Source organism: Amborella trichopoda, chromosome 8 (assembly GCF_054954075.1).
Source record: "Amborella trichopoda isolate Santa Cruz 75 chromosome 8, AtrichopodaSantaCruz75HAP2 v2.0, whole genome shotgun sequence".
NCBI lineage: Eukaryota > Viridiplantae > Streptophyta > Magnoliopsida > Amborellales > Amborellaceae > Amborella > Amborella trichopoda.
The window spans coordinates 15,658,640-15,684,623 of NC_142343.1; the positions used below are offsets into that span (position 1 = coordinate 15,658,640).

At 37.4% G+C, this 25,984-nt stretch overlaps 1 protein-coding gene across 50 annotated transcripts in view; it reads left to right on the forward strand.

Moving 5' to 3' along the window:
• RAD51D (DNA repair RAD51-like protein) overlaps positions 1-25,984 on the forward strand; it is a 43,816-nt gene that overhangs the window by 16,468 nt on the left and 1,364 nt on the right. For 39 of the 50 annotated variants that reach the window (XR_016061278.1, XR_016061284.1, XR_016061282.1 and 36 more), the window contains one exon: positions 25,799-25,869. Coding sequence is in view for 8 of the 50 variants with exons in the window: in XM_020667174.2 (XP_020522833.1) it covers positions 25,799-25,869 (71 nt within the window). In the remaining 42 variants the exon portion in view is untranslated. Of the gene's footprint in view, positions 1-22,572; positions 22,641-25,798; positions 25,870-25,984 lie in introns of all 50 variants that reach the window. The other 11 variants (XR_016061279.1, XR_016061283.1, XR_016061256.1 and 8 more) reach the window with 1 other exon arrangement.

The following is a 25,984-nucleotide window of genomic DNA, read 5'->3' on the forward strand; positions in this document are numbered from 1 at the left end:
CCCTACCGACATTGGTAATGTGATGTTTAGGTTACTGACCGATGGTCTTGATTTGAGCCTTCCCCGATCAAGCAAAAAGCGTGACAGTATCCAAGTGAAGTTTGGGAACCAATTTGTCTTATTTGTCATATTAAGTAAGAGGGAACCCGGAGGAAAACGAGGTCTCCTAGGTCAACACACCTTCAATGCCATATACGCGCTACACCTCTAACGCCCTTCATATCTTTTCTAATAGGGTATTTCACGAATGAACCAAACAAGTTGAATTTGATCGCCACTCCATCTGGGAACAATTTGAAATGGGGATAATGGATCAATTTATGTTCCTCCTAATCTTCAAATAGTAGATGTCTTCATGAAGCCCATGAGATGTGACTGACACAATTGCTTGGTTAGCAACTTGATGCTTCGTCGTCATCTGCATCAATTTGAGAGGGAGTGTGAAAAAGAAGAGACATAGTGGACATATGGAGCACTGAGATGTTGTAAACATAAGGAGCACTTAGACATTGTACACATGACACTATTTCATAAAACATACACCTCGAATTAGCTGTCAAGATCGTGTCTAATATCCATGCAATTCTATCAAACCTTGTGTAATATCTATGTATATCAGATATATTCATGTACATCTGATTATACACCTCATTTTGAAGCGGTAGATATACATGGAAGAGTATATAAATCAGGCTCTCCTTTTAGACAAACAATTTCAAGCAAGACACTCTTCCTCTCTCTCTCTCTCTCTCTCTCTCTCTTTCTTTCTCTCTCTCTCTCCCTCCCCCCCACCCATTCTTGCCTATCAAGCAAGTTTCTCTCTCTATCATTCTTTCTTAACTCTTGGCACGTTATCAGCACATTGCATCACCAGCGTTATGCAGTTGAGACACAAATTTTGGTGTGCTACAATTATGACTGCTGAGTATCCATTTACATGATTAGTTGTAACCGAAGAGCCATTATACGATTGAGCTACAACTCTGTCATGTTCAATTTCAATAACTAAACACATTGTTCAATTGTCAAAACTGAAATGGGACTTTCTCTATAAATTACTTTTGGATCTCATTTTCAAGTACGATTGAGAACGTATTTGTCAACTTGTTAAATATGTTTCTCTCTAAAAGAAATGGTACATTGGTGCTCTAGATCTTTTTGTGATGCAGGAAAATAGAAAAAAGTGGTAAAAATCGTTTAATAACCATCAAAATAGGTTGGATTTGATTGGATCTAGCTTTTCTTGCACAAAAAAGTGACCCCAAAACCATATATAGGGCTTGCTGATACTATTCATAATCTATTTTTACTGATCACGCTCCAAAAGTATTAAAACCCTAACACTCTAGGCCCTTTAGTATATTATAATATAAAAAGATCAAAACTATCCTCACTTAAGTTAAAACATTATAAAAATACCTCATAAGTCCTTTCACTTAAGAGAAAATTCGTAATGACACTTTTAATCCCAATAAAACAAGTAATTCCATAAGTGTTCTAACCACTTTTCTAAACATCTCCTAAAATCCTAATAAATATAAACAATTCTAGACTCCTTAAAAAGATCTTAAGACCTTAAAAAAAAACTCTAAGACTAAAATAACAGGATAAATCCTTTGAAATTAAACAAATATTAAAAATAAAAATAGCTTTGCCCTCCGGGATAAATCATATCCTTCGAAATTAAACAAATATTAAAAATAAAAATAGCTTTGCCTTCCATTATTCTCCCATGGTTGAGAAAACTTGTCATCGAGTTTTGAGATGTGTTAAGATAATATTTGCATTAGTCCTGCAACCTTCAACCTAAATATTGTAAGTACGATCCTGGGACTTGTGGGTTATTGCACTAGTCAAAATGCAATAGTTGTGCATTGAAACTGAGTCTTTGCAATCAGTTGATATATCCATAAACACTTTTGAGAAACCCTCGAGGAAAGGGTCATTATATGTTGATAGAATAACTGTGATCTGTGTTGGGTTTCAGTGGTCATTAAAGTCCTTATGAGAGCTTGTAACTAATATCTTGATATAGTGGAACATAAACTCAATGGGAGTGTGGTCCTTAGTGGACCATACTAGGCAAATGCTATTTGTCAATACTCAAACTTGGTACCTGGGCATGGAACTAAGTCGATGAGAGTATTGTGGGTCATCTCTTCATGAGGTCGTAAATGCCTGGATGAGTGAGCCGAGTGACTGCGTGACCCTTGTGTGTGATGGTTGGCCTTTACAGACGAGGCCCAAAGCCTCATCACCGAAGCATGTTTCAGGGTGACACGTTATCCTTATGCACTATACCGAGCTGTGGTTGCATCAGGTCTAGGTGACTTTGGTTCGTCTCTAGGGGAGAACCTGTTGTCCATAGACTAAAATTGTTTCCCCTTGCCTATTGGCTGACTTTGGTGGTCCAATCATGAACCCTTACGGTGGTTTGTGGGTCATGGGAACCGCTAGGTCAATTTGAGAATACAAGTGTAGATTATAGTCCACAGTAGAAGGTGGAATACTCCAACGATTCTATAATTTCTAGACCTTGTCAGATTCGATTCCCATTAAAATTATTTAATTTTAATTATTTTGATGATATTTGATTTTTATTATTTGAATTTTTGTGAATCTCTGTATATTTTATTTTTACAGATTAGATTTATAAATCTAGAGATAATCATTTTTCAGTATTTAAATATTAAAAAAAATAAAAATTATTTTCAATATTCTAAAAATCGTTTTAATAATTTTATAATTCATAAGTATTTGAGAGGGGCCATGGGGACCCACCAAGTCCATTGTGATGTGTGTGGGGCCAACATAAGGGCCCCATGGGTGGCACACCTCACTTTGCGGAGGTACTTTCTTATTTTCTAACCTTGTGAATCAAGGCATTCGAACAAGAGAAAATTTATGGACAGTGTTGTGTAGAGATTTTGATTGAAACAAGAAAAGAAAGTTTTGAGAATTAAGAGATTTGATTTTCAAGTTAAAGTATGTGTAAGAATAAGAGAAAGCATCACATTATTTTCCATGTTTTATTATTTGATGAGAATTAGGTTTAGGAAGCTGAAGGATAAGGTTTTAGCACCTTCTTTTTAATCATTATGGCTAATCTAATGAATGTATGGCTCATATCTCTCACCCTACAGGTTTTCTATGATCAATGGTTTGGATCTAATCTCCATAAGGATGACTTACCCTAAGAAACCTTAACCCTAAAGAAAGTTTATAAATAGGGGCTAAATCTCTACACTTCTCATCTCTCTCTTCTCTCTATTGATCTCTCTCTCCCTCTCTAGCCTCTAAGATAGAGATATCCTTGCGAAAAGAAAAGAGGGCCATGCCCTAAGTCTAGGTATTGAGACCTAGTCTATCATACTAGGTATTGAAACTTAGCCTATAGTTCAAATATTACTCTCTAGTTTAGTTAAAGGTTGTAGCCATGTGAAAGGCTTTCCCATATTTCAAAGATCTGAGATAAACCATTGATCCCGTGCGCCATTAGAGGATGAGACCCAGTGTGGGGTACTGTTGATGTAATCTCCGACATCTTCTTTTTATGCTTTTTAGCATAGTTGCTGGAACCTTGTAGTAAAAGAATTGTTAAAGCGGCAGTAAGTGAGACTTCTTGTGATTCTTTGTGGTTGTCAATTGTTTCTCATTATGTATTTAGACATCTGTAAGTGATCCGGGTGGTGATAGTGACTCGGCTTTGCTTGTGAATGTCATTCAGAATCGATGCAATGCTCCTTGGAGGCTAAAGACGATTGTTGACAATTGTTGTACCAGATTGTCTTCTCATCGATGGTCCATAATATATGTCTTTCGTGAGGCTAACATGGTTACTGATAGCCCTTCCTAAGAGGGCAGCTGCTGGCCCCGGTGTCACTGTGTGACGCCATAGTCCGTCAGATTTTCTTTCTTCTCTTTTATTACATGATCTGGTGCAAGTGCCCTTTCATAGGGTTGTATCTTACTTGTTTTCCTCTGGTTTTTTATTAATGAAAAACGGGTAGGGGGACCTTCTCACCCACTGACTTACCCAAAAAAAAGTCATCCGGGTGGTGAAAATAAAGAAAAGATAGAAAAATTTTAATTGATATACACTTGTCCGGGTTACTTAGTTTAACTTTTATTGGTATCAGAGCTAGATTACTTGTTACTATTTCTCTTTCATTTCATTGTTTCGGTTGAGTTGAGAATAAGAGATTCAAAAGCCAATGGCTTTGTGATCATATGAAAAACCTCGATCAAGGGACGACGATCCCAACCACAAGGAGCTTCCAACAATCCGAGGTTCCGCGACCTGAGCCCACTCCCTCTCTCGGGAACGCATTCGCACGCGAAAACTATCCTTTCTAGTGATCTCTTATTTCTATGAGTATTATGTGCTTCATGATCTCAAGATCAAGTTTATGTAATTTTATTTGTGTAATAAAAGAATTGTTAAGTGGCAGTAAGTGAGACTCCTTGGGATTCATTGTGTTCATCAATTGTTTCTCATTATGTATTTAGACATTTGTAAGTAATCCGGGTGGTGAAAATAAAGAAAAGGTAAAACTTTTAATCGATATACACTTGTTCGGGTTACATAGTCCAACTTTCATTGGTATCAGAGTTAGATTACTTGTTACCAGTTCTCTTTCATTCCATTGTTTTGGTTGAGTTGAGAATCAGAGATTCAAAAGGCAATGGCTTTGTGGTCATATGGAAAACCTTCAGAAAACGTATTAGCATGACTCCTACACTGAAAAGGCACTCTGCAGAATCAGGTATCCTGTGCTGTTTTGGAGCACTAATATGAACAAGAGAATGAAGTATTTCTTTAATGCATAATTCAACAACATTGTGTTTTTGAGAGTAGGATCTTCTTGCAAAATTTCAGTGAGAGATCTTGGGGGAATTAAGAGTTATTGACTCATCATTGAGGGGTGTCAGTACGATCTTCCTGCAAAATACACTGAGTTCCATGAATTTTTCCACCAAGCAAATAATTTTATTTCTAGGTAAAATTTGACTGTAACTCATCAAAGTGAATCTACTTTCAAATAAAAATAATTTCATGAATAAAACCTTTGTGGTTGGAAAGATATGGTAATTTTATTGAAGAGTGCACAAGTGCCGTTTTCTGTAATGAAAATTGTTTCTTTGACATGAATGTCAAGATTTTATTTTCATTCTTAAGAGAATGATTTGAGGGCCACATTGATTTTTCAAGTTGCTATTTTGAGTCTAGTTTCTAACAAAAATTATCCGAGAGAAAAAAACTCCATGGGAAATAAAGAAAAGAATTTTTATTGGAGAGGATTCATCCTGAATTTTTGTAGTTTCATGTCTTTCATGACAATGTGAATATCTATATTTATGAAGCCTACGTAATAGAGTGATATAAGGCATTCGGGAAGATTTTTGTTCCCTTTTTTTGTATACATTCAAAGAAAAAAGGTTGGAAAAGGAAACTCTATGTAGGTAGAGAGAAAAGACAATGTTACTAGATAGTGTTCATCCTAGAATTCTGCAGTATAATATATTTTGTGACGTGAATGTCACTTATTTATTTCTCCGAAGAAAAATACTATTTGGGATTCACACCATGATGCTATGTTTTGGTTTTTAGTCTAGTTTTTTAAAAAAAAGGCTTCAGGAAGATATTCTTTAGGATTGAAAGAAATGAGTATTTTATTGACAGGTGCACAACCTGATTTTCTGTTGTGAAAACTTTGTTGTGATGTGTATGTCACTAATTGATAAACTCACTAAATGATATGATTTGGGAATGGAACTGAGTATTAAGTTTGTGATTTTGAGTTTATTTTTCATACTCAAAAGTTTCAGAGATAAACTCTTTGTGAGTTTAGAGACATCATAATTTTATCATGGGATGCACATCTTCTATTCTGCAGTAAATGAAAAGGGATGTGATATATTAAGGCACATCTTTGTACTAGCATTTTTTGTAGTGTGCCACGAGTATGGTTTATAACAGTAAAACTATAGAGAAAGGTAATACAATGTTGGGGAGAAATGACACTCTATGTGAAGGATACTCAATTTGGGAACTGTAGAAATGAAAGAAACACAAGACATGTAAAAACATCTTGGTTTCTCTTAATTAAGGGATGTATAAAAGAGACTTGGTGGCAGCATAGAAACTCTAAAGATCAATGGGAGAATCAAATTCTGATCTTTGGAATGATGGGATGAGGAATCAAATTGTGATCTTTGGAATAATGGGATGAGGAAGAGTATTTTTTCATGGTATGGGAAAGAGAGAATCCAAGGGCCGAAGAGATGACACTAAGTTGACATGTAATGCCGATGACTACGAGATTCTCCATCAGATATGTGTTCTGCCAAGATCACAAATGTTCATCAGCAAACAAAAGCGAGGATCAAGAAAGCCCAGGTACCACACTAGGGATGAAATCTATCTTAATTTATATGCTAAGATCACAATGTACTAAGAGGGCCTGAAGTGTTAAAATGTTCAAGATATTGAGGTGGTCTAGTAACTCGGTTACTTTTTCTAGATTCGGGCTCAGGTTCAAGTTCAAGTTGGGGTTCGGGCTCGGGTTCTCGATTATTAGCTTTGTCACTAGCCATCTCATAGAGATCGGATTTCTTGTGACTTATTTTTGCTTCGAGGACTTCATCCTCAAAGAACTGGGCATCTTGGCTCTCAATAACCACCCCATTTTCAAGGTTGAAGGGGACAAGGATATGTGCAGAGCAACCCCATACTCTTAGGTTGTTGAGGGACGGAGTACGACCAGTGAATATTTCATGAGTAAGAGGAGCAGCTTTGGTGGGAGTCTGGTTTAAAATATATCCGGCGGCTTCTCCCCAAAAGTCTAGGGAGAGCTTTGCATGCCCCTTTATACTTCTCACCATTTCTACCATGGTCCTATTCAATCTCTCGGCAACTCCATTTTGTTCTGGTGTGTAGGACATAGTACATTGATGGATGATGCCATGCTCTGCATACAGGTCCTTAAAGAGTTCGGAGGAATATTCGCTGCCCCTATCGGTTCTTAGGAGTTTAATTTTCAAGTTTGTTTGGTTTTCTACCTCGGCTTTGTATACTTTGAATTTTTCTAAGGCTTCGGATTTTATGTCCATTAAGTATATATGGGCATAACGTGAGTGGTCATCAATGAATGTGATGAAATACTTTTTGCGGCTTTTGGTAGCCATGTTCATAGGACCGCAAATATTGCTATGCATGATTTTTAATGCACTAGTAGCTCTTTGTGCCCCAGTGGAAATTTTCCTTGTTAGTTTTCTATGGACACACGATTCGCATACTTTTAATAAGTCAACTTGATAGTTTTGAAGAATCCCATCTTTTCTTAATTTTCTATTCTATTAAAACCTATGTACCTTAGTCGCATATGCCATAAAAAAGCATCCAAATTACTTAAAAGACGAGACGTAAGCAATAAAGCAATAACTTCTTTTATTTCAATTGAAAAGATACTGTCCACAAGTTGGCCGGTCATAATAGTAGCATTTTGGCTTTTCACAATCCCCTTTTCTCCAATGAATGCGGTAACAAAACCAGCTTTAGCCATTTTAGGAATCGAAATTAAGCACTTTCTCATATCGGGAGCTTAAAATACTTGTTTTAGGATCATAACCTTTCCATTCTTCATTTCAAGCACATAGTCTCTAACACCCAAGACGTTAGTCTTTTGATTTCCTCCCATGAATCTATATTGCTCACTCGGCCCCACAAGAGTAAAAGTGCGGAAGCTATCTTTGGTATTTGTCACGTGAGCCGTAGCTCCTGAGTCAAGAGACCAAAATGCACCCTTGTGGTCGGCTAATAAAGTTTCGAAGACCACACAAGCAAGTTCTTTGTTGGTCACAAAAGTTTTGTTGGACTTGCAATCTTTTGCAATGTGGCCCACCTTCTTGCATATAAAGCAAGTTCTAGTACCTCTTTTTCCCTTTTTGTCTCTTCCTTTATTCCCTCATTTCTTCTTAAAGTAGCTCTTTCCCCTTCTCTTATTAGGCTTAAAGAATTTTTTAGATTTTACCATATGTACCGCTTATTTTGGTGCCGGAGCGTTGCCCGCACTCTGCCTTTGTTCTTCCCCTTTGAGCAAGGTGATTAGCTCCTCAAGTTTAGGAGCTTTTGTCGTGTCGAGACAGACGTGATGAAGGTATCCCAAGAATTAGGGAGTGAGTTCATTACATGAACCACTTGCATAGGGTCCAAGGGTCATATGCCGGTGGCCTTCAGTTCTTGAACAAGTGCACGAAAGGTGTGCACATGATCCGACATCTTTGTACCCTAGGGCATCTTGAGTTCATTATATCTCTTCATAGTTATGGACTGTTTCTTAAGAGATGGACATTCCATTGCCTCGAATATTTTCTCCAATGGCATCTATCCCTTGGTTTGTAGTGGGTCTGCAACACCCTTAAAGGAAGGTGGTTTAATTTCTTAAATTGTTCGATATTACACCCACCATTTCCCGTAGCTGACTGCCGAGCTGGATTGTTGTTCTCCATCTGATGTTGCATAAGGGCAACCATATTTTCCGAGGCTTTATGAATTAGCCATTCGGGATCTTGACCTCGTACTAGTCTGTACATACAATAAGTATGACTTAGAGTACATTCCTATTCAAATTTCCTAGGAATCCTAAACCTATTACGTTGATACCAAAATTGTCACACCCCAAGTTTTATAACACTAAAATTCTTGAGATGTGACAATCAATTCTTAAAGAACAAAGCAAAATTTTCCATTACCAAGTCTACTCATAACTAATGTTAACATGAAGTCTAGATAAATACATTTGTTGATAGGACAAAATTTACAATGGTGAATTTGAACAAAAGTTACAAAGGAAAATTTAATCATGACTTCAATTTCTTCAAAGCTGGTCCTGCTGTGCATTCAAACTATGAGACTGCAATTACCTTGAAAAGAAATTACCATCGTTTGATGAGTTTGGCTACTCAGTAAGTGATCATCATAGTCCTCAAAATAATCATTGTTGGAAGATGTAAACATTTTCTAACAAGACGTCTATTGAAGCAAAACAAGGAAGAGCATTTATAGACAACAGTTTCACTTTCGGTGATACACATTTAGCATAATCCAAAAGATTGAAATACATATAAACACTTTAACAGAGATGCATAATTCGAAAGATTTCACAAAGTACCCTACTGGCATCCCAAGTACGTCACTTATAAGCCTCACCAGCGTCCTGGATGGATCCACTTAATCCCTGCAGGTCAGTAGGTCACCTATAAGCCCCACCAGCGTCCTGTATGGATCCACTTAATCCCTGCAGGTCTAATCATACCTTACCGACGTACCGAATGAGTCCATTTAATCCTTATCGGCGTACCGGATAGGTCCACTTATATCTCACTGGCATACTGGATGAGTCCACTTAATCCCTACCGACATACCAGATAGGTCCACTTATCCTCACCGGCGTACCGGATGAGTCCACTTGTATACTTCAAGTATCTCTAAAACTCTTTAAATATCAGAAAGTAGCAATATCGCGCATCCAGAATATCTTTGAAATCATTAACATGAATTCACTTGAAGCAATTTAAAACAATCACTTTCATTGAAATTCCTACTAGTAATCAATCAAACATTTTGGGCAATGATTTAAGAAAAGTAGCAGTTCTAAAACGATGAACAGTCTATTATCAATAGATGAGCTTTAATGAAAATCCAAAGTTAAATACGGAAATATTACAATTTTATGGGAATGCAAATTCGCAGATAATCATTTTACAGGAATTACTACTACTTGAAATTCCTACTAGTAATCAATCAAACATTTTGGGCAATGATTTAAGAAAAGTAGCAGTTCTAAAAGACATTCATGAAATGTAACACGATGAACAGTCTATTATCAATAGATGAGCTTTAATGAAAATCCAAAGTTAAATACGGAAGGGAATGCAAATTCGCAGATAATCATTTTACAGGAATTACTACTACTACTACTACTACTAATACTACTACTACTACTACTACTACTACTACTAGGACCACAGTGCTTGGATGGACCCTTACTACTACTACTAGGACCACTACTACTACTACTACTACTAGGACCACAGTGCTTGGATGGACCCTTACTACTACTACTAGGACCACTACTACTACTACTACTACTACTACTACTACTACTACTACTACTAGGACCACAGTGCTTGGATGGACCCTTACTACTACTACTAGGACCACAGTGCTTGGATGGACCCTTAAGAAAAACTATAAATTATTGACCAATATTCACTAGGACCACAGTGCTTGGATGGACCCTTACTACTACTACTAAGACCACAGTGCTTGGATGGACCCTTAAGAAAAACTATAAATTATTGACCAATGAATATTGGGAAGTGAAGGCCGATATGAAGGGTACAAAAACAACTATCTAGATACTTAAAAGTTATAGACCTACCTATTGTTCTCTTATAAGGCTATTACTTCATACTTCTATTCATCTTTATGTAAATATTTTGTTTTATTTTTATATTATTATTATTGCTATTATTATTATTATTATTATTGCTATTATTATTATTATTATTATTGCAATTATTATTATCATTTTTCAGTTTTAGAAAAATTAGGGTCATCACATGTATGCATCTCTTGCAACTTGAGATGAATGGCTTCTTGGATGATGAGGACGATGTTCGGTTAAGATCTCATCCAAACCCTCCTCATAAAATATATAGCCAATTCTGTGCTTCTATGAGGAGTAGTTTATCCCATCAAACCTCTTGATTTTTAAGATTTCAAAGATAAAGGTGCATGTGGCCATCTTTCTTTTCCCAAAAGCAAATTACAGGACTCAATTAAAGAAATAAAAAGAATCCTAATGGCAGCAAGAAACCAAGCTTTAATAACAATGAAAATTGAATTATGTGATAAAGCACAGTGTATATAAATTTAAAATTTTCTTTTCTTTCACCGACTAGATCGCCTACAAGGTCCAATTACAAATAAAAGTTCTCTTAAAATAAATAAATAAATACGAAACAAATACGGTTTTCACTTGCTACCGCTAAAACAACTCCTTTATTCAATAAATAAACTTGACACATTGCTTTATAGGAATAGATAGCATAAAAGGAAATAAAGTAGAACAAATAAAAGTTGTCAGAGATTACCTCAATCAAGCTTAGTACACCCTACACCGAGTCTCCTCTTCCAATGGTGCTCGGGATCAATGATCAATTATGAGAGCATATGGAACTGTCTTGAACGAAAATGCTAAGGCCTCAATGCTTTAGCCTACCTTAAGCCCCTTTGGCTTAACCTATAGAGATGAGAGATGAGAGGTCTCCTAGGTGGTGTGTGCCCCCTTCTACTTTCTATGTATATCTGAGAGAGAATATTAGAAAGAGAGAGCTCTTCCTTAAGTGGGGCGTGCCCCCTAAAGAGAGTAAAGAGAAGAGAGAAGATTAGAGGTGTAGAGATTTGGGGGAGAGGGGACTTTTTTTTATAGATTTTTAAGGCTTAGGGTTTGCCATCTTTAGTGAGATCAAATCTTGACCATTGGTCTTAGGAGACTTATTGGATGAAAGATGTAAGTCATCAATTCCTTAGATCCACTATCAAGATTCAAAGGAAGGTGCTAGAACCTTATCCTCTATTTCCTTAACCCAATCTCATTAAATATTCTAATAAGGAAAATATAATCATACTTTCTCTTTTTATGTTAAGTTAGTTAATAAATGATTTTTAGATAATTATTAATAAGGTTTATTGCTCTTTTATTATTTGACTTAGCATATGGGGGCCCACCATGAGAGGTGGGAACCCATTGTTTTTTTTTTAATAACTTGGAGATTGTGTGGGGCCTCAATTGGAGCCACTTAGGGTGGCATGCCTCACACATAGAGGGTTGGCTTGCCATTTTGGTCTAAGGCCCCTCATACTAAGTTGGCTTTCTAATTTTTGTGTAAAGCCTTCTTCGTTTAGGAATCAATAAATTTATTTTGGTATATCTTGCAATGCAAGACCTTTGAAGTCTAATTCAATGAGGAATGATTATATTTTTCTTATTAAAATATTTGATGGGATTAGGTTTAGGAGATGGAGGATAAGGTTCTAATACCTTTCTTTAAATCTTGGTGGTGGATCTAAGGATTGGATGACTCACATCTCTCACCCACAAGTCTCTTAAGATCAATGGTCTAGATTTGATCTCACTAGATATGACAAACCCTAAGCTTTAACACCTTCTTTAAAAAAGATAAAGTATGATTATATTTTTCTAGCACCGTAGAATATCTAGCGCCTTCCTTTGAATCCATAAAAAAGAGAAAGTATGATTATATTTTTCTTGTTACAATATTGGATGGGATTAGGTTTAGAAAATGCAGAATAAGGTTCTAGCATATTCTTTAAAATCTTGATGGTGGATCTAATGAATAGGTGGCTTACATCTCTTACCCCACAAGTCTCTTAAGATCAATGGTCTAGGTTTGATCTCACCAAAGATGACAAACCCTACACCTTAAAAAATCTACTAATAGGGGTCCCCTCTCCCCTAAATCTCTACACCTCTAATCTTCTCTCTTCTCCCTCTAAACTCTCTCTAGGAGGCACACTCCACTTAAGGAAGCTCTCTCTCTTTCTAATTTTCTCTCTCTCACATATATATAGAAAGTAGAAGGGGCTACACCTACCTAGGAGACCTTTCATCTCTCACCTCTTTAGATTAAGCCAAAGGGGCTTAAGGTAGGCTAAGGCATTGAGGCCTTAGCACTTTGGTTCAAGACAGTTCCATATGTTCTCATAATTGGGGGGTTTTGCTATACATAGTATATTCGATATTGATCATTGATCCCGAGTATCATTGGAGTAGGAGACTCGGTGTGGGGTGTACTCTGCTTGGTTGAGGTAATCTCCAACAACTGTTACTTTATTTTATTTCCTTTTGTGCTATTCTATTCCCATAAAGCAATATGTCAAGTTTATTTATTGAATAAAAGAGTTGTTTTTAGCGGTAGCAAGTGAGAACCGTATTTATTTATTTATTTCGAGAGAGCTTTTATTTGTAATTGGACCTTGTAAGTGATCTAGTTAGTGAAAGAAAAGAAAAATTTAGATTAATATACACCGTGCTTTATCATATAGTCCAACTTTCATTGGTATCAAAGCTTGATTTCTTGCCACCATTAATATTCTTTTTATTTTTTTATTTGAGTCCTGTAATTTGCTTTTGGGAAAAGATAGATGGCCACACGCACCTTTGTCTTTGAAATCCTAAAAATCAAGAGGTTTGATGGGATACATTACTCCTCAAGGAAGCGCAAAATTGGTTGTGTGCTTTATGAGGAGGGTTTGGATGAGATCTTAACCGAACATCGTCCTCATCATCCAAGAAGCCATTCATCTCAAGCTACAAGAGATGCATACGCATACATACCTACAAGAATATGGTGCTTTTTCGCAATCACCTTTTCTCTCTCTAAACTCTCTCTAGGGGGCACACTCCACTCAAGGAAGCTCTATCTCTTTCTAATTTTCTCTCTCTCACATATATATAGAAAGTAGAAGGGGCTACACCTACCTAGTAGAAGGGGCTACACCTACTTACAAGAATATGCGAGCTAGGCATATCTTGCTATGCGCTATGATTGGCTCGTACGCATTTGAGTATGAGCCAATCAGTACTGCAAAAAAAATGCACGAGAGACTCGAGAGAGAGCATGCGGATCCATCTCTTATGAAATAATCCATAGCTATGAAGAGATATAATGAATTCAAGATGTTCGTGGGTACAAAGATATCGGATCATGTGCACACCTTTCGTGCACTTGTTTGAGAACTGGAGGCTATCAGGATGCGACCCTTGAAATCTTTGCAAGTGGTTCATGTAATGAACTCATTCCCTAATTCTTGGGATACCTTCATCACAGCTGTCTCGGCGCAACAAAAAGCTCCTAAACATGAGGAGCTAATCACCTTGCTCAAAGGGGAAGAAGAAAGGAGCGCGCGCTACGCTCTGGCACCAAAAGAAGAAGTACATATGGTAAAATCTAAACATTTCTTTAATCCTAATAAGGAAAGGGGAAAGAGCTATTTTAAGAAGAATGAAGGGAACAAAAGAAGAGACAATAAGAGAAAAAGAGATAGTAGACCTTGCTTTATATGCAAGAAGGTGGGCTACATTGCAAAAAATTGTAGGTCCAACAAAACTTTCGGGAACAACAAAGAACTCGTGTGGTCTTCAAAACTCTGTTAGCCAACCCTAAGGGTGCATCTTGATATCTTGACTTAGGAGTTACGACTCACGTGAAAAACACCAAAGATGGCTTCTGCACTTGTACTCCCGTGGGGCCGGGTGAGCAATGTAGATTCATGGGAGGCAATCAAAAGACTGACGTCTTGGGTGTTAGAGACTATGCGCTTGAAATGAACAATGGAAAGGTTATGATCTTAGAACAAGCACTTTATGCTCCCGATTTGAGGAAGTGCTTGATTTCGGTTCTTAAAATGGCTAAGGCCGGTTTTGTCATCGCCTTCATTGGAGAAAAGGTGATTGTGAAAAACTGAAATGATAATGTTATGATCGGCCAACTTGTGGACGGTCTCTTTTCAATTGAAATAAAAGAAGTGATTGCTTTTGTCTCTTCTTTAAGTAATTTGGATGCTTTTCTATGGCATATGCGACTAGGGCACATAAGTTTTAATAGAATGGAAGAATTAAGAAAATATGAGTTTCTTCAAAACTATGAAATTGACTTATCAAAAGTATGCGAATCGTGTGTGCATGGAAAACTAACGAGAAAAATTTCCACTGGGGCAAAAGAGCTACTAGTGTATTAGAAATCATTCATAGCGACATTTAGGGTCCTATGAGCGTGGCTACCAAACGTCGCAAAAAATATTTCATCACATTCATTGATGACCACTCGCTATATGGCCATATATATTTAATGCACACAAAATCCGAAGCGTTAAAAAAATTCAAAGTATACATAGCTGAGGTAGAAAACCAAACGAATTTGAAAATCAAAGTCTTAAGAAACGATAGGGGCGCGAGTATTTCTCCAAACTCTGTAAGGACCTATGTGTTGAGCATGACATCATCCATCAATATATTATGCCCTACACACTAGGACAAAATGGAGTTGTTGAGAGACGGAATAGGACCTTGGTAGAAATGGCGAGAAGTATGATGGGGCGTGCAATGCCCCCCTTAGACTTTTGGGGAGAAGTAGAATTAATAGCTGGATATATCTTAAACCGGACTCCCACCAAAGCTGCTCCTCTTACTCGTCATGAAAAATTTAATAGTCGAACTCCGTCCCTCAACAACCTAAGAGTGTAAGGTTTCTCTGCTCATGTCCTTGTCCCATACCAAAACTGAACAAAACTAGATCCCAAAACCGTCAAGACCATATTCATCGGCTACCTTGATGATGGTAAGAGGTATCGATTCTTCAACTTTAAATTGGGGCGGTTATTGAGAGACAAGATGCCCACTTCTTTGAGGATGAATTCCTCGAAGCAAAAATAAGTCACAAGAAAGCCGTTCTCTATGAGATGGCTAGTGACAAGGCTAAGAATCGAGAACCTAAACCCGAACCCGAACCCCAACTTGAACGTGAACCGAACATTTTACCTACCTAGGGGTATATTATGATAGGATTGAGGATGAACCAGATCATGAGCCTAAGACTTACCAAGAAGCCATAAACTATTATGAAAATAACCATTGGGTAGCAGCCATGAAAGATTAATGCTCTTCAATAAACCAAAACCATGTTTGAGAACTAGAATCCCTACCTCAAAACTGTAAGGCAATATGACGCAAGTGGATTTATAAGAAAAGGCTAAACTCAAAAAGGGAAATTAGAAAAATACAAAGCTAGATTAGTAGCCAAAGGATTTACCTAAAAAGAAGGGATAGACTATGAAGAAACCTTCTCCTCAGTTGCAAAGTTTCCATTCATTAGAATCCTAATAGCCATAGCAGTCCACTTTGACTTTGAGGTCCATCAAATGGATGTCAAGACAACCTTTCCTAATGGGGATTGAGAAGAGGAAATTTATATCAAACAACTCGAGGGATTTGAAGAAAAAGGGAAAGGAAACCTAGTATGAAAATTTAACAAATTCTTCTATGATCTAAAACAGGCATCGCGCCAGTGGTACATAAAATTTCAATAGACAATGTCATTGACAGGATTTGTCTCTAGCCAAGAAGACTACTACATTTATAAAAAAGTCAGGGAAAGTAATGTCGTATTCATCTCCCTATATGTGAATGATATGCTAATTATTAGTAGCTCAATTGACGTCGTGTTGGAAAGAAAGAAATTCCTTGCACGACACTTTGATATGAAGGATCTTGGGGAAGCTTCATATGTGTTAGGCATAAAGATTATACGAAATAAAAAAGAGAGAACCATTCAACTTTCCCAGGCAACTTACTGCAAGAAAATGTTGAAAAAGTTTGAAATAGATAAATGTAAGCCCATGACAACCCCGATCAACAAGAAGACAAAGCTAAGTAATAAAATGTGCCCTAGTGACCATGACAAAGAAAAGAAAGCTATGGAAAAAGTACCAAATAGAAGTGCAGTAGGGTCCCTCCTGTATGCAATGAAGAAAACCAGGGATTGAGCATTGGAGAGCGGTTAAGGGAATTTTGAGATATTTGAAAGGGACTGTGGACTACGTGCTTACATATGGCGGAGGATCAGAAATCGCTCTCGAAAGATATTCTAATGCTAGTTACCAAGGAGATTTAGATGAAGCAAAGTTTACATCTGGATATGTAATCATGCTTGGGGGGGGGAGGAGGGGGGGAATTGTTTCTTGGATATCAAAGAAACAAGATGTGATTACATTATCCAATATGGAGTCAGAGTATGTGGCGTGTTGCATGGTAGCCAAAGAGGTTGTATGGATTAAGAATTATCTTAATCAACTTGGTTTCAAGCCCACACAATGTGAGAGCATGAGAATCTTCCGCGACAACTCCGCCGCAATATGTGTGTCCAAAGAGCTGCGATTCCATAAAAATTCCAAGCATATAAAGCCCTGCTTCTATCACCTGCGCAATGAGGTGCAGTGTGAAGAGATCGAGATCAACTACATACCCATTGGGGTAATAATAGCTGCCCCACTTACAAAGGGGCTAGCTCTAAATATTTTTATAAAGCATGTAAGAGAGATGGGGCTGAGAGAAAGTGAGCAAGAGAGATTGTAAGGCCTTCAATGGCCAAGTGGGAGATGTTGGGTTTATGTGGCTATTAAAGGCCTCATAAGAGCTTGTATAAACATTTCATCTAGTGAAACATAAACTCAGTGGGAGTGTGGTCCTTTTGTGGACCATACTAAGAAAATGTTATTTGTCGATACTCAGACTTGGCTTGACATGCTAGGCCAGTTGAATTGGAAAACCCAAGGCACCTGGGCATAGAACTAAATCGATAAGGGTTCAGTTGGTCTTCCCTTGATGAGGTTAGAGTTGCCCGGATGAATGAGCCGAGGGACTGTATGACTCTTGTGTGTGATGATTGGCCTTTAAAGACTGGGCCAAAGCCTCATCCTCGAACGATCATACAGCATGTATAAATGACAGCCGTATTAGGAAAGATAACACCTTTAAGGGTGAAGCGTGTACATGTGTGAGAGATTACCCCTATGCACCATTGAGCTGTGGTTGCATCATAGTCTGGAGGACCATGGATTTGTCTCTGGGGGAGAACCTATAGTTCATAGACTGGGATTGTATCCCCTAGCCAATTGGTTGGCTTTGGTGGCCCAATCATGAACTCTTGCAGTGGTTTGTGGATCATGGGAACCGCTGGGTCAGTTTGAGAAAGCTAGTGTGGATCATAATCTACAGTTAAAGATGGAGGGCTCCAGCTATTTATTAATTCCTAAACATATACGGATACGATTCCCATCAAAATTATTTAGTTTTAAAAACCTTAAGACTCTAGGCCTTTTTAGTACATTAGAATATAAAAAGATCAAAACTTCCCCCACTTAAGTTAAAACATTATAAAAATACCTTATAAGTCCTTTCACTTAAAAGAAAATTCGTAATGACACTTTTACCTCTAATACAACAAGTAATTCCATAAGTATTCTAACCATTTTTCTAAACATCTCTAAAAATCCTAAAAATATAAAAAAATCCTAAACTCCTTAAAAAGAACTTAAAACCCTAAAAAATAAACCCTAAGACTAAAGTACAAGAATTAATCATTTGAAATTAAACAAATATTAAAAATAAGAATAACTTTGCCTTCCATCATTCTCCCTTAGTTGGAGAAAATTCATCATCGAGTTTTGAAGTGTGTTAAGATAATTTGCATTGGTCCAACAACCTTCAACCCGAATACTATAAATACGATCTTGGGACTTGTGGGTTATTGCACTAGTCTTCAATCTCCACTTAGACCTTCCATATCAGGATTGAGAACCTCTAATAGCATCTCTTCCGGATCAATCGGAATAGCCCGCCCCAGAGCCAGGTATTAGAGATTTCTATCCAGCGGCAGGGGCAGAGGTTCCAGCAGGAGCAATTGAACCACCGCTTATGGTAAAGAGCCGGTTAAAGAGCCAGTTGATCAAGTTGGAGCACTCCTTGACTACCCAGCAATGGTAAAGACATGAGCTGAAGTATAGAAGGCAACAATCCCCGTATATTAATTAGGGGTTAGACTTTTTTGTAGTAGTTTCATTGGTTGGAGATCGAGCATAAGAAAGAGGCAAGCGCTTCTTCGGTAGCAGATCCGATTAGCCAACAGCAGGGCAACTGGGAAGGAGGAAGCATCTGAGCTAGATCGAGACGCAGATTCGATTGGAGCATCTGTTGAAGCACTTATTGATGACCCTCTTTCACCGGCCGGAACCTGTTAAGCTTATCCACAAGCAGTTTGAGCTGAAGCGGTTCTAGTCCCAAAATACAATGGTTGTGCATTGAAACTGGGTCTTTGCAATCAGTCGATATATTCATAAACACTTTTGAGAACCCCTCGAGGAAAGCGTCATTATATGTTGATAGAATAACTGTTATGTACCCTCGGTTTAGTCACATTAACTAGCTGAAATTGCATTAGTACAACCATTAAACCCTGCTGAAATTGCCTTGGTTCATCTCTAGAACAAACCAAGGGACCATCTTCGAGATGATCATCTCCAACCCTTAGTTCACTAACCAAATCAGCAACTACCGCTTCCAAAACTTTTTCATCTTCATCTCGACCATTGACACCTTGTTTTCACTTGGTTCCTCGTTAAAAATTGGATGACTGCCTTCTTCATCTGAACACTCGTCAACGGCTGGTGGTGAGTCTCAATCAATGGCTTGCTGATATTGGAAGAAAATTGATGAGAAATTCTTCGGGTTTAACCAATCTGCCTCGTCTACTTCTCGGGGTGTAATCATGCTGCGCCGAATCACCAATGCCTCCTCATGATCACTACAGGTCACTTCCTGGTCCTCTTCATCAACCTGCTCATCATAGATGGGATCACCTTCAAAAGAATGCTTGTTGTCTTCATTATAAAACTCTTTAGAAAGGTTAATGAATTTGCAATTTGGACACTGTGATGAGACATGCCCAATCCCCGGATACTTGTAGTACTTGATGTTGCTACTGGCACCCCTTTTGAGTCTCCCAACTCCCAAAACAACCTTTTGTTGGCCTAGGGAATCTCATTGGTTGGTCGTTCCAGCAGTGCGAGATGTCGAACCAGCACCCATCATGCTACCTTTTCTTTTAAAATCACCACCATGGGCTATTGCCCTATTTCCCCCATCACTCGCATTTGCACTCTTACCTGTTTGAGGGTCATTTTTGTTGAGTTTCATCCCTGTTTGCAAGGTTATAGACCTCATAAAGGGTCCAATACCACTGCAAAACTACCACATCTTGAATTGATTGGTGCAATCGATTCACATAACATACCTGGCAATGGACCTCTCCTTCTGCTTGATCACATCACTATGGGCAGTCAAAAGATGAAACTCGTATGTGTATCTATCTACTGACCTATCTACTTGGTGGAACACATGCATCTTTTGATACAAGTACTGTAAATACTTCTCAAGTAAGTACTTTTCATTTAATTTCTTTTTCATCTTTTCATTTAATTTCTTTTTCATCTTTGCCTAAGTGTTTATTTTGGGCTTTGCCATTATCTCTCGCCTTGCTCTCAGCTGTTCCTACCATACGAAAGCACCCTGCTTCAATTTAATCGCAATGATCTTCACTTCATTATTCTCTAGTACATCCTTGCAATCAAAGACCCTCTCTACTGTATTTAACTGGTCTATAAAGCCGTTGGGTTGCAAGTTTCCTTTCAAAATTAGGAATATCTACTTTGGATCTATGAATTTTGAGTAGTGTCCAAAAAATCGAACTGGCCAAGGGTCGGGGGTCCGAGTAACTGGTAAACCGGCTGGTTGAACCCGCCTAACTAGGTAGGTCTCGAAAGGTCCAAAGAGTGTTAAAAAAATACAAAAATACAAAAACAAATCCAAAAATAATATGAAAAGTATATTTAATGCTTGATTAAATAAAGTACATCCAAATGAAGTTGAAAAGTAGTGAAGAAAATGGATTTTAAATAATCGATTTGTGCCTAGGGGTATTTTTGAATTTTTTCGAAAAAGATGGGAAGATATAAAAATAAGTATTCATGGCCAAAACACTTTCCAATCTTTGCCAAAATGATAAAAAAACATTTAGAAACACCTTTCAAACAAATCCCTTGTCTTTTTTGGGATTTTATATATATGCCCTTGTTTTTTTGGGATTTTATATATGTTTGTTTGAATTTTTTTCAAAATACCTGGCTAGACCACTGAACTTGGCCAAAATCAGATAGGCCAGTGCCTAGTTCCTATTTGACCGGCTGGTTCTAAGTTGTATCGGCCGAGTTTGCAAACATTGGCCGCACATACCTTCGATCATATGCCTCTTCACTCGACTCATCCAAGGGAGAACAATAGTAAAAGAGGTTGTACTCAATATCATCTTGGACATGCAAAACTTCATCTCGCAAACGATCGAAGCCTACAAGCCGCCTTGTAAGTTCTTGAACTGATTGTTTTAGATCCTCTACCTCCTGATCCTGCTCATCATGAGGTGGATCCATATGAATACCCTTACCTGGACCTCTTCTGGCTTCGATAGGTTTACCAAACTCACAAACCTTATCTAAAACAGCAAATTCTAGGTTGATTTGGTGAAACTTGACCTAAAATCAGCAAACCCTAGATTTGTTGTAGATTCCTAGCCATGTTGTTGAAGAAAATCTAGACTTTGATACCAATTTGATGCAGGAAAATAGAGAAAAGTGGCCAAAAATTGTTAAATAAACATCAAAATAGGCCAGATTTAAGTGGATTTGGCTTTCCTTGCATAAAAAAGTGACCCCAAAACCATAGATAGGGCTTGTTGTCACTATTCACAATCTGCTTTTACTGTTCACGCTCCAAAAGTGTCAGAAACCTAAACACTCCAAGCTCTTTTATTACATTGTAATTGAAAAAGATCAAAACTACCCCCACTTAAGTTGAAATATTATAAATTTTTTTTTTTGTAATGACACTTTTATCCCTAATAAAATAAATAATTTCAAAGTATTCTAACCACTTTTCTGAACATCTCCTAAAATCCTAAACTATATAAAAAATCCTAGATTCCCTAAAAAGGATTTAAAACCCTAAAAAATAAACCCTAAGATTAAAATAAAAATGTAAATCCTAGGAAATTAAACAAATATTAAATATAAGAATAGCTTTGCTCTCCATCACCATATATGCCAACGAAAAATTTACGTAGAGAACTTAGATGCACATGATTTTTACTAGTAAGGGGAAATATTGTCTTAGGAGAGCATTAATTTGTGTCAAGAAAGAGAAAGATCTTGAGTTCTTTAATGTTTTCACAAAGTGTTGTTCAACTTGCTTCTTACTGCCAGCGTTGCACCCATTCAATGCCAACCTTCTATGCTTCTTGAGGTTTTGATACTTTGGAAATATTGGAGAATCTTGAACCGCGATTATTCTGGAAGCTTCTTGATTCTGCATAGATCTTGTAGCAGAAAACCCTGAACCATCAGACTTTGTATGATAGTGGAACACTGAATTTCTTTCCGGCATTCATGGATGTACAATTTACAGACAAATGGTGTTTTAAGTTTCCATGCACATGCATGTGCAGTGTTTTAAAATGCAGCCGCATCATGCGGTATGTGGTGAACACTGCATATGCGGTTTGGAGCGATGCGCTGCATCATAGCGCATTTACCGCATATGCGCCGCATAATTTTCCGCCTTTTTTTTTTTCAATGGTACCCCTCGGGATGGGCAAAATGGTCATTTTTTACCATCAAAACTTTGGGGAAATAGTTCGGGGCGGTATTAAACCCCCTAAACGAGCATTTACAACCACTTTCGTGGTTTTTTTGGGATGAAATCGAGCAAACAAAAAATTTGAGCGAAAATTATTTTTCATTGAGATCTTGGATTTGTGGATTGTTTGATACTTGGATCTTGATTTGAACCCTTTGGTTGTTGATTTGGGGACCTAAAGGTGGATTTGTGATACGAAATCGGGGGTTTCAAAGGCCGTGAAGAAATCGAGCACTGCTTCAAGAACCGGTAACTTTTTATTCCTTGTATAATAATAGTTTTTTTTGGGGCAATGTCTTCTTCCCAATCTTCTAGTAAGAAGGATCCGGCTTGGAAATATGTCAAACTAAAAAATCCGAAAGATAGAAATTGTGTGATTTGCATGCTCTGTGGAAAGACTTATATGGGTGGTATTTTTCGACAAAAAAAACACTTAGCTGGAAATTCTGGGAATGTAAGAACATGCCCACAAGCTATCGATGAAATAAAAAAGGAGATTAGAGAATACATGGATAAATTGAAAAAAGACAAAAAAAAAATGAAAAGAAAATAATTACTTGATGATATGCAATTATTTGATGATGATGTTGATGTTGATGATGATGCTGACGATTATATATCTAAAGTTGCAATGAGGCAAAGGGGTACTCGAACTCCAGTCTCAAGAGAGAGGGTTATAAATATTAGTGGTAGTGTTGAAAAAAGAATACCTCTCTCTAAGAGGCCAATGGATGTTTTTTTCACCCCTAGCCCCGAAATTGTGGTTCAGGAGAGAAAGAAAACAAAACAAACTACAATTGAAAATAGATACAAGAAAGAACAGAGGAACTCGGTATGTAAGTAGATTGCAAAGTGGATTTACATAGCCGGCGTTCCTTTTAATATTATAACTCTCGATAGTTTTACATGTATGGTCCAGGCAATTGGGTAATATGGCTCAAGATTTGTTCTTCCTTCACTACATGAAGTTAGGGAGCCCTTGTTGAAGGATGTTGTATTCGATGTCAACAAAATTTTTATTTCTCAAAGAGAAGGGTGGGAGAAATATGGGGCCACTATTATGTTTGATGGTTGGTCCGATGGGAAGTCAAGGTCATTCATTAATTTTTTGGTTAACTATCCAACATGTACTTTTTTTGTTCAATCTGTTGATGCATCAGACAAGTCACATGATGCTACATACTTATGTGGCTTGATGGATGAGATTGTAGAGTTTGTTGAAGAGAAAAAGGCGGTACAAATTGTCACTGACAATGGTGCCAATTATGCAGTAGCTGGGCATTTCTTGACTTTGAAAATGATGCATATGTTTTGGACTCCTTGCGTTGCTCATTGTGTTAATCTTATGCTCAAGGAAATGGGTACAACATCTTTATTTAGTGGGGTGATTTCAAGAGCTATGTTTGTTGTTGGATTTATTTACAATCACACCATAGTCCTAAGCATGATGAGATCTTTTACAAAGAAGAGAGAATTAGTGAGACCGGGTATCACTAGATTTACCACGTCATTTCTCACTCTTTGAAGCCTATCCAAGCAAAAAAGTGCCTTGAGGACCATGTTTGCTTTGGAGCAATGGAGTCAAAGTTAATGGTCAAAGCATAAGGATGGGAGAAAGACTGAAAAAATTATTCTGAATACATCTTTTTAGAGTCAAATAATTCTTGCATTGGAGGTGAGTGAGAGTGTTTCGACTGGTTGATGACGATGTGAAACCCGTCATGGGCTACATACATGAGGCAATGAAAAGGGCAAGAGAAAAGATAAAAAATGTTTTTAAGGATGATGAAAATATGCTCAAGGCTATACTTGATATTTGTTATAGGAGATGGGATACCCATCTTCGTAGGCACCTCCATTCAGCCGGTTACTTTCTAACCCCATTTCTTCATTACAAGTACCCATCCATTGAGTCAAATCGTGTAATAAATGGTGGGTTCTTAGATGTACTTAAGAGGTTGGTGTCTGACAAAGATATCCAGGATGATCAAGTTCAAGTTAGCCTTGGGAAACTTTGGGAGAGATATTGCTACTCGAAATAGGAACACTACAGAACCAGGTAAAGGCAAAATGTACCCTTAATTGTATATAACTTTATATATAGTTCCATTGTTTATTTGTTTACCCTTAATTTTTATCTATATTATAATATAAATTATAAAATATTATATAGCTGCATGGTGGGCATTATATGGAAGCGAGACACCAAATCTACAATGTCTCGCTATTCGAGTGTTGAATCTGACATATAGCTCATCTGGTTGTGAACACAATTGGAGTACATTTGAGCATGTAAGTCCTTAACTCCTTATTCCTTAATCCTTATTTCTTGAATTTCAATTTCAATTTTCAATTTTTTAATATAAAATCTAATTTCAATTTTCTACTACAGCTCCATACAAAAAAAAAGAATAGGTTGGAACAGAAAAAGTTGAATGATTTGGTTTATGTACAGTATAATGAGCGGCTTAGGGAGAGGTATCAAAATTGCATGAAGCTCAACCCTATTTAATTGTATGAAGCTGATGGTGATTCCACAAGTGAGTGGACCATGGATTCAAGCTAGCAACAAGGGCTAATGAAGAAGATCGACCTAACATTGGAGCACAGCGGAGTAGAGGAGCAGTAGGAGCTGGGTCAAGTCGCACTCACACATCAGCTCCAAAGGTCGAGGAGTAGGAGGCTGACTTAGAGGAGACCGAGGAAGAAGAATACGTGGAGGCCGTCAATGATGATATTGATGATGCGCATGACAACTCTCAAGATGACTTCTCTGATTAATATTTGAAAAATTGACTTCAAAATTGTCTGGGATGATTGTATTAAGTAACTATTAACTCTTCTTCAGCTTGACTTCAAAACTCTTTAATCTTCATGGAGACATGGACTTTTGGTTTGTAGTAACACTATTTTGTAACTTTGAAGTTTGTGGTTGCAAATCTGTGCTTATGGTTGTTGATTGTTGAATGTTGAATGTTTTATGACGCTAGTTTCAACTTTCAAGTTTCTAGCTTCTATCAGGGGATAGTGGATACAGAATCTTCGACAATTAATATTTTTGGAGTTAATCATTAAACTAAAATACCTACTATTACATATATCACCTCCATATTTTTTTCTATGCATTAACCTATTTTTGTAGATTTTTTGGAATTTTTTTATACTTATTGGCCGCATCGTCGCGATGCACCTGCATCCGGACCGCATCGAGCCGCATCGGCCCCCCCACCGCTTTTGGCCGCATCCCGCATTTTAAAACACTCTGCATGTGTCCACTGACACAAATGGTATTTTATACAGAAAGTTGCATTATTTTATATGATTTGGCTGATAATGGATGCATGTCTTATGGTAATTAAATTCAGTACTCTGCTCTAATTGCATATCTGTGTTCCGTGATTGCGCAGGGCACTCTCTGATGTTAAATGTGGGGTTTATTCTAAAGAAACTTGCTATAGATTATAATCTTGCAGTATTGGTAAGATATTCTCTAGATTTTCTGCAACCAGTTCATATCCATTAGAGTATGTTCAGTAGCTTCGGTTCTTTTTTTTGTTTCTTTATGTATGTGGACGAATATTTACTTCTATACA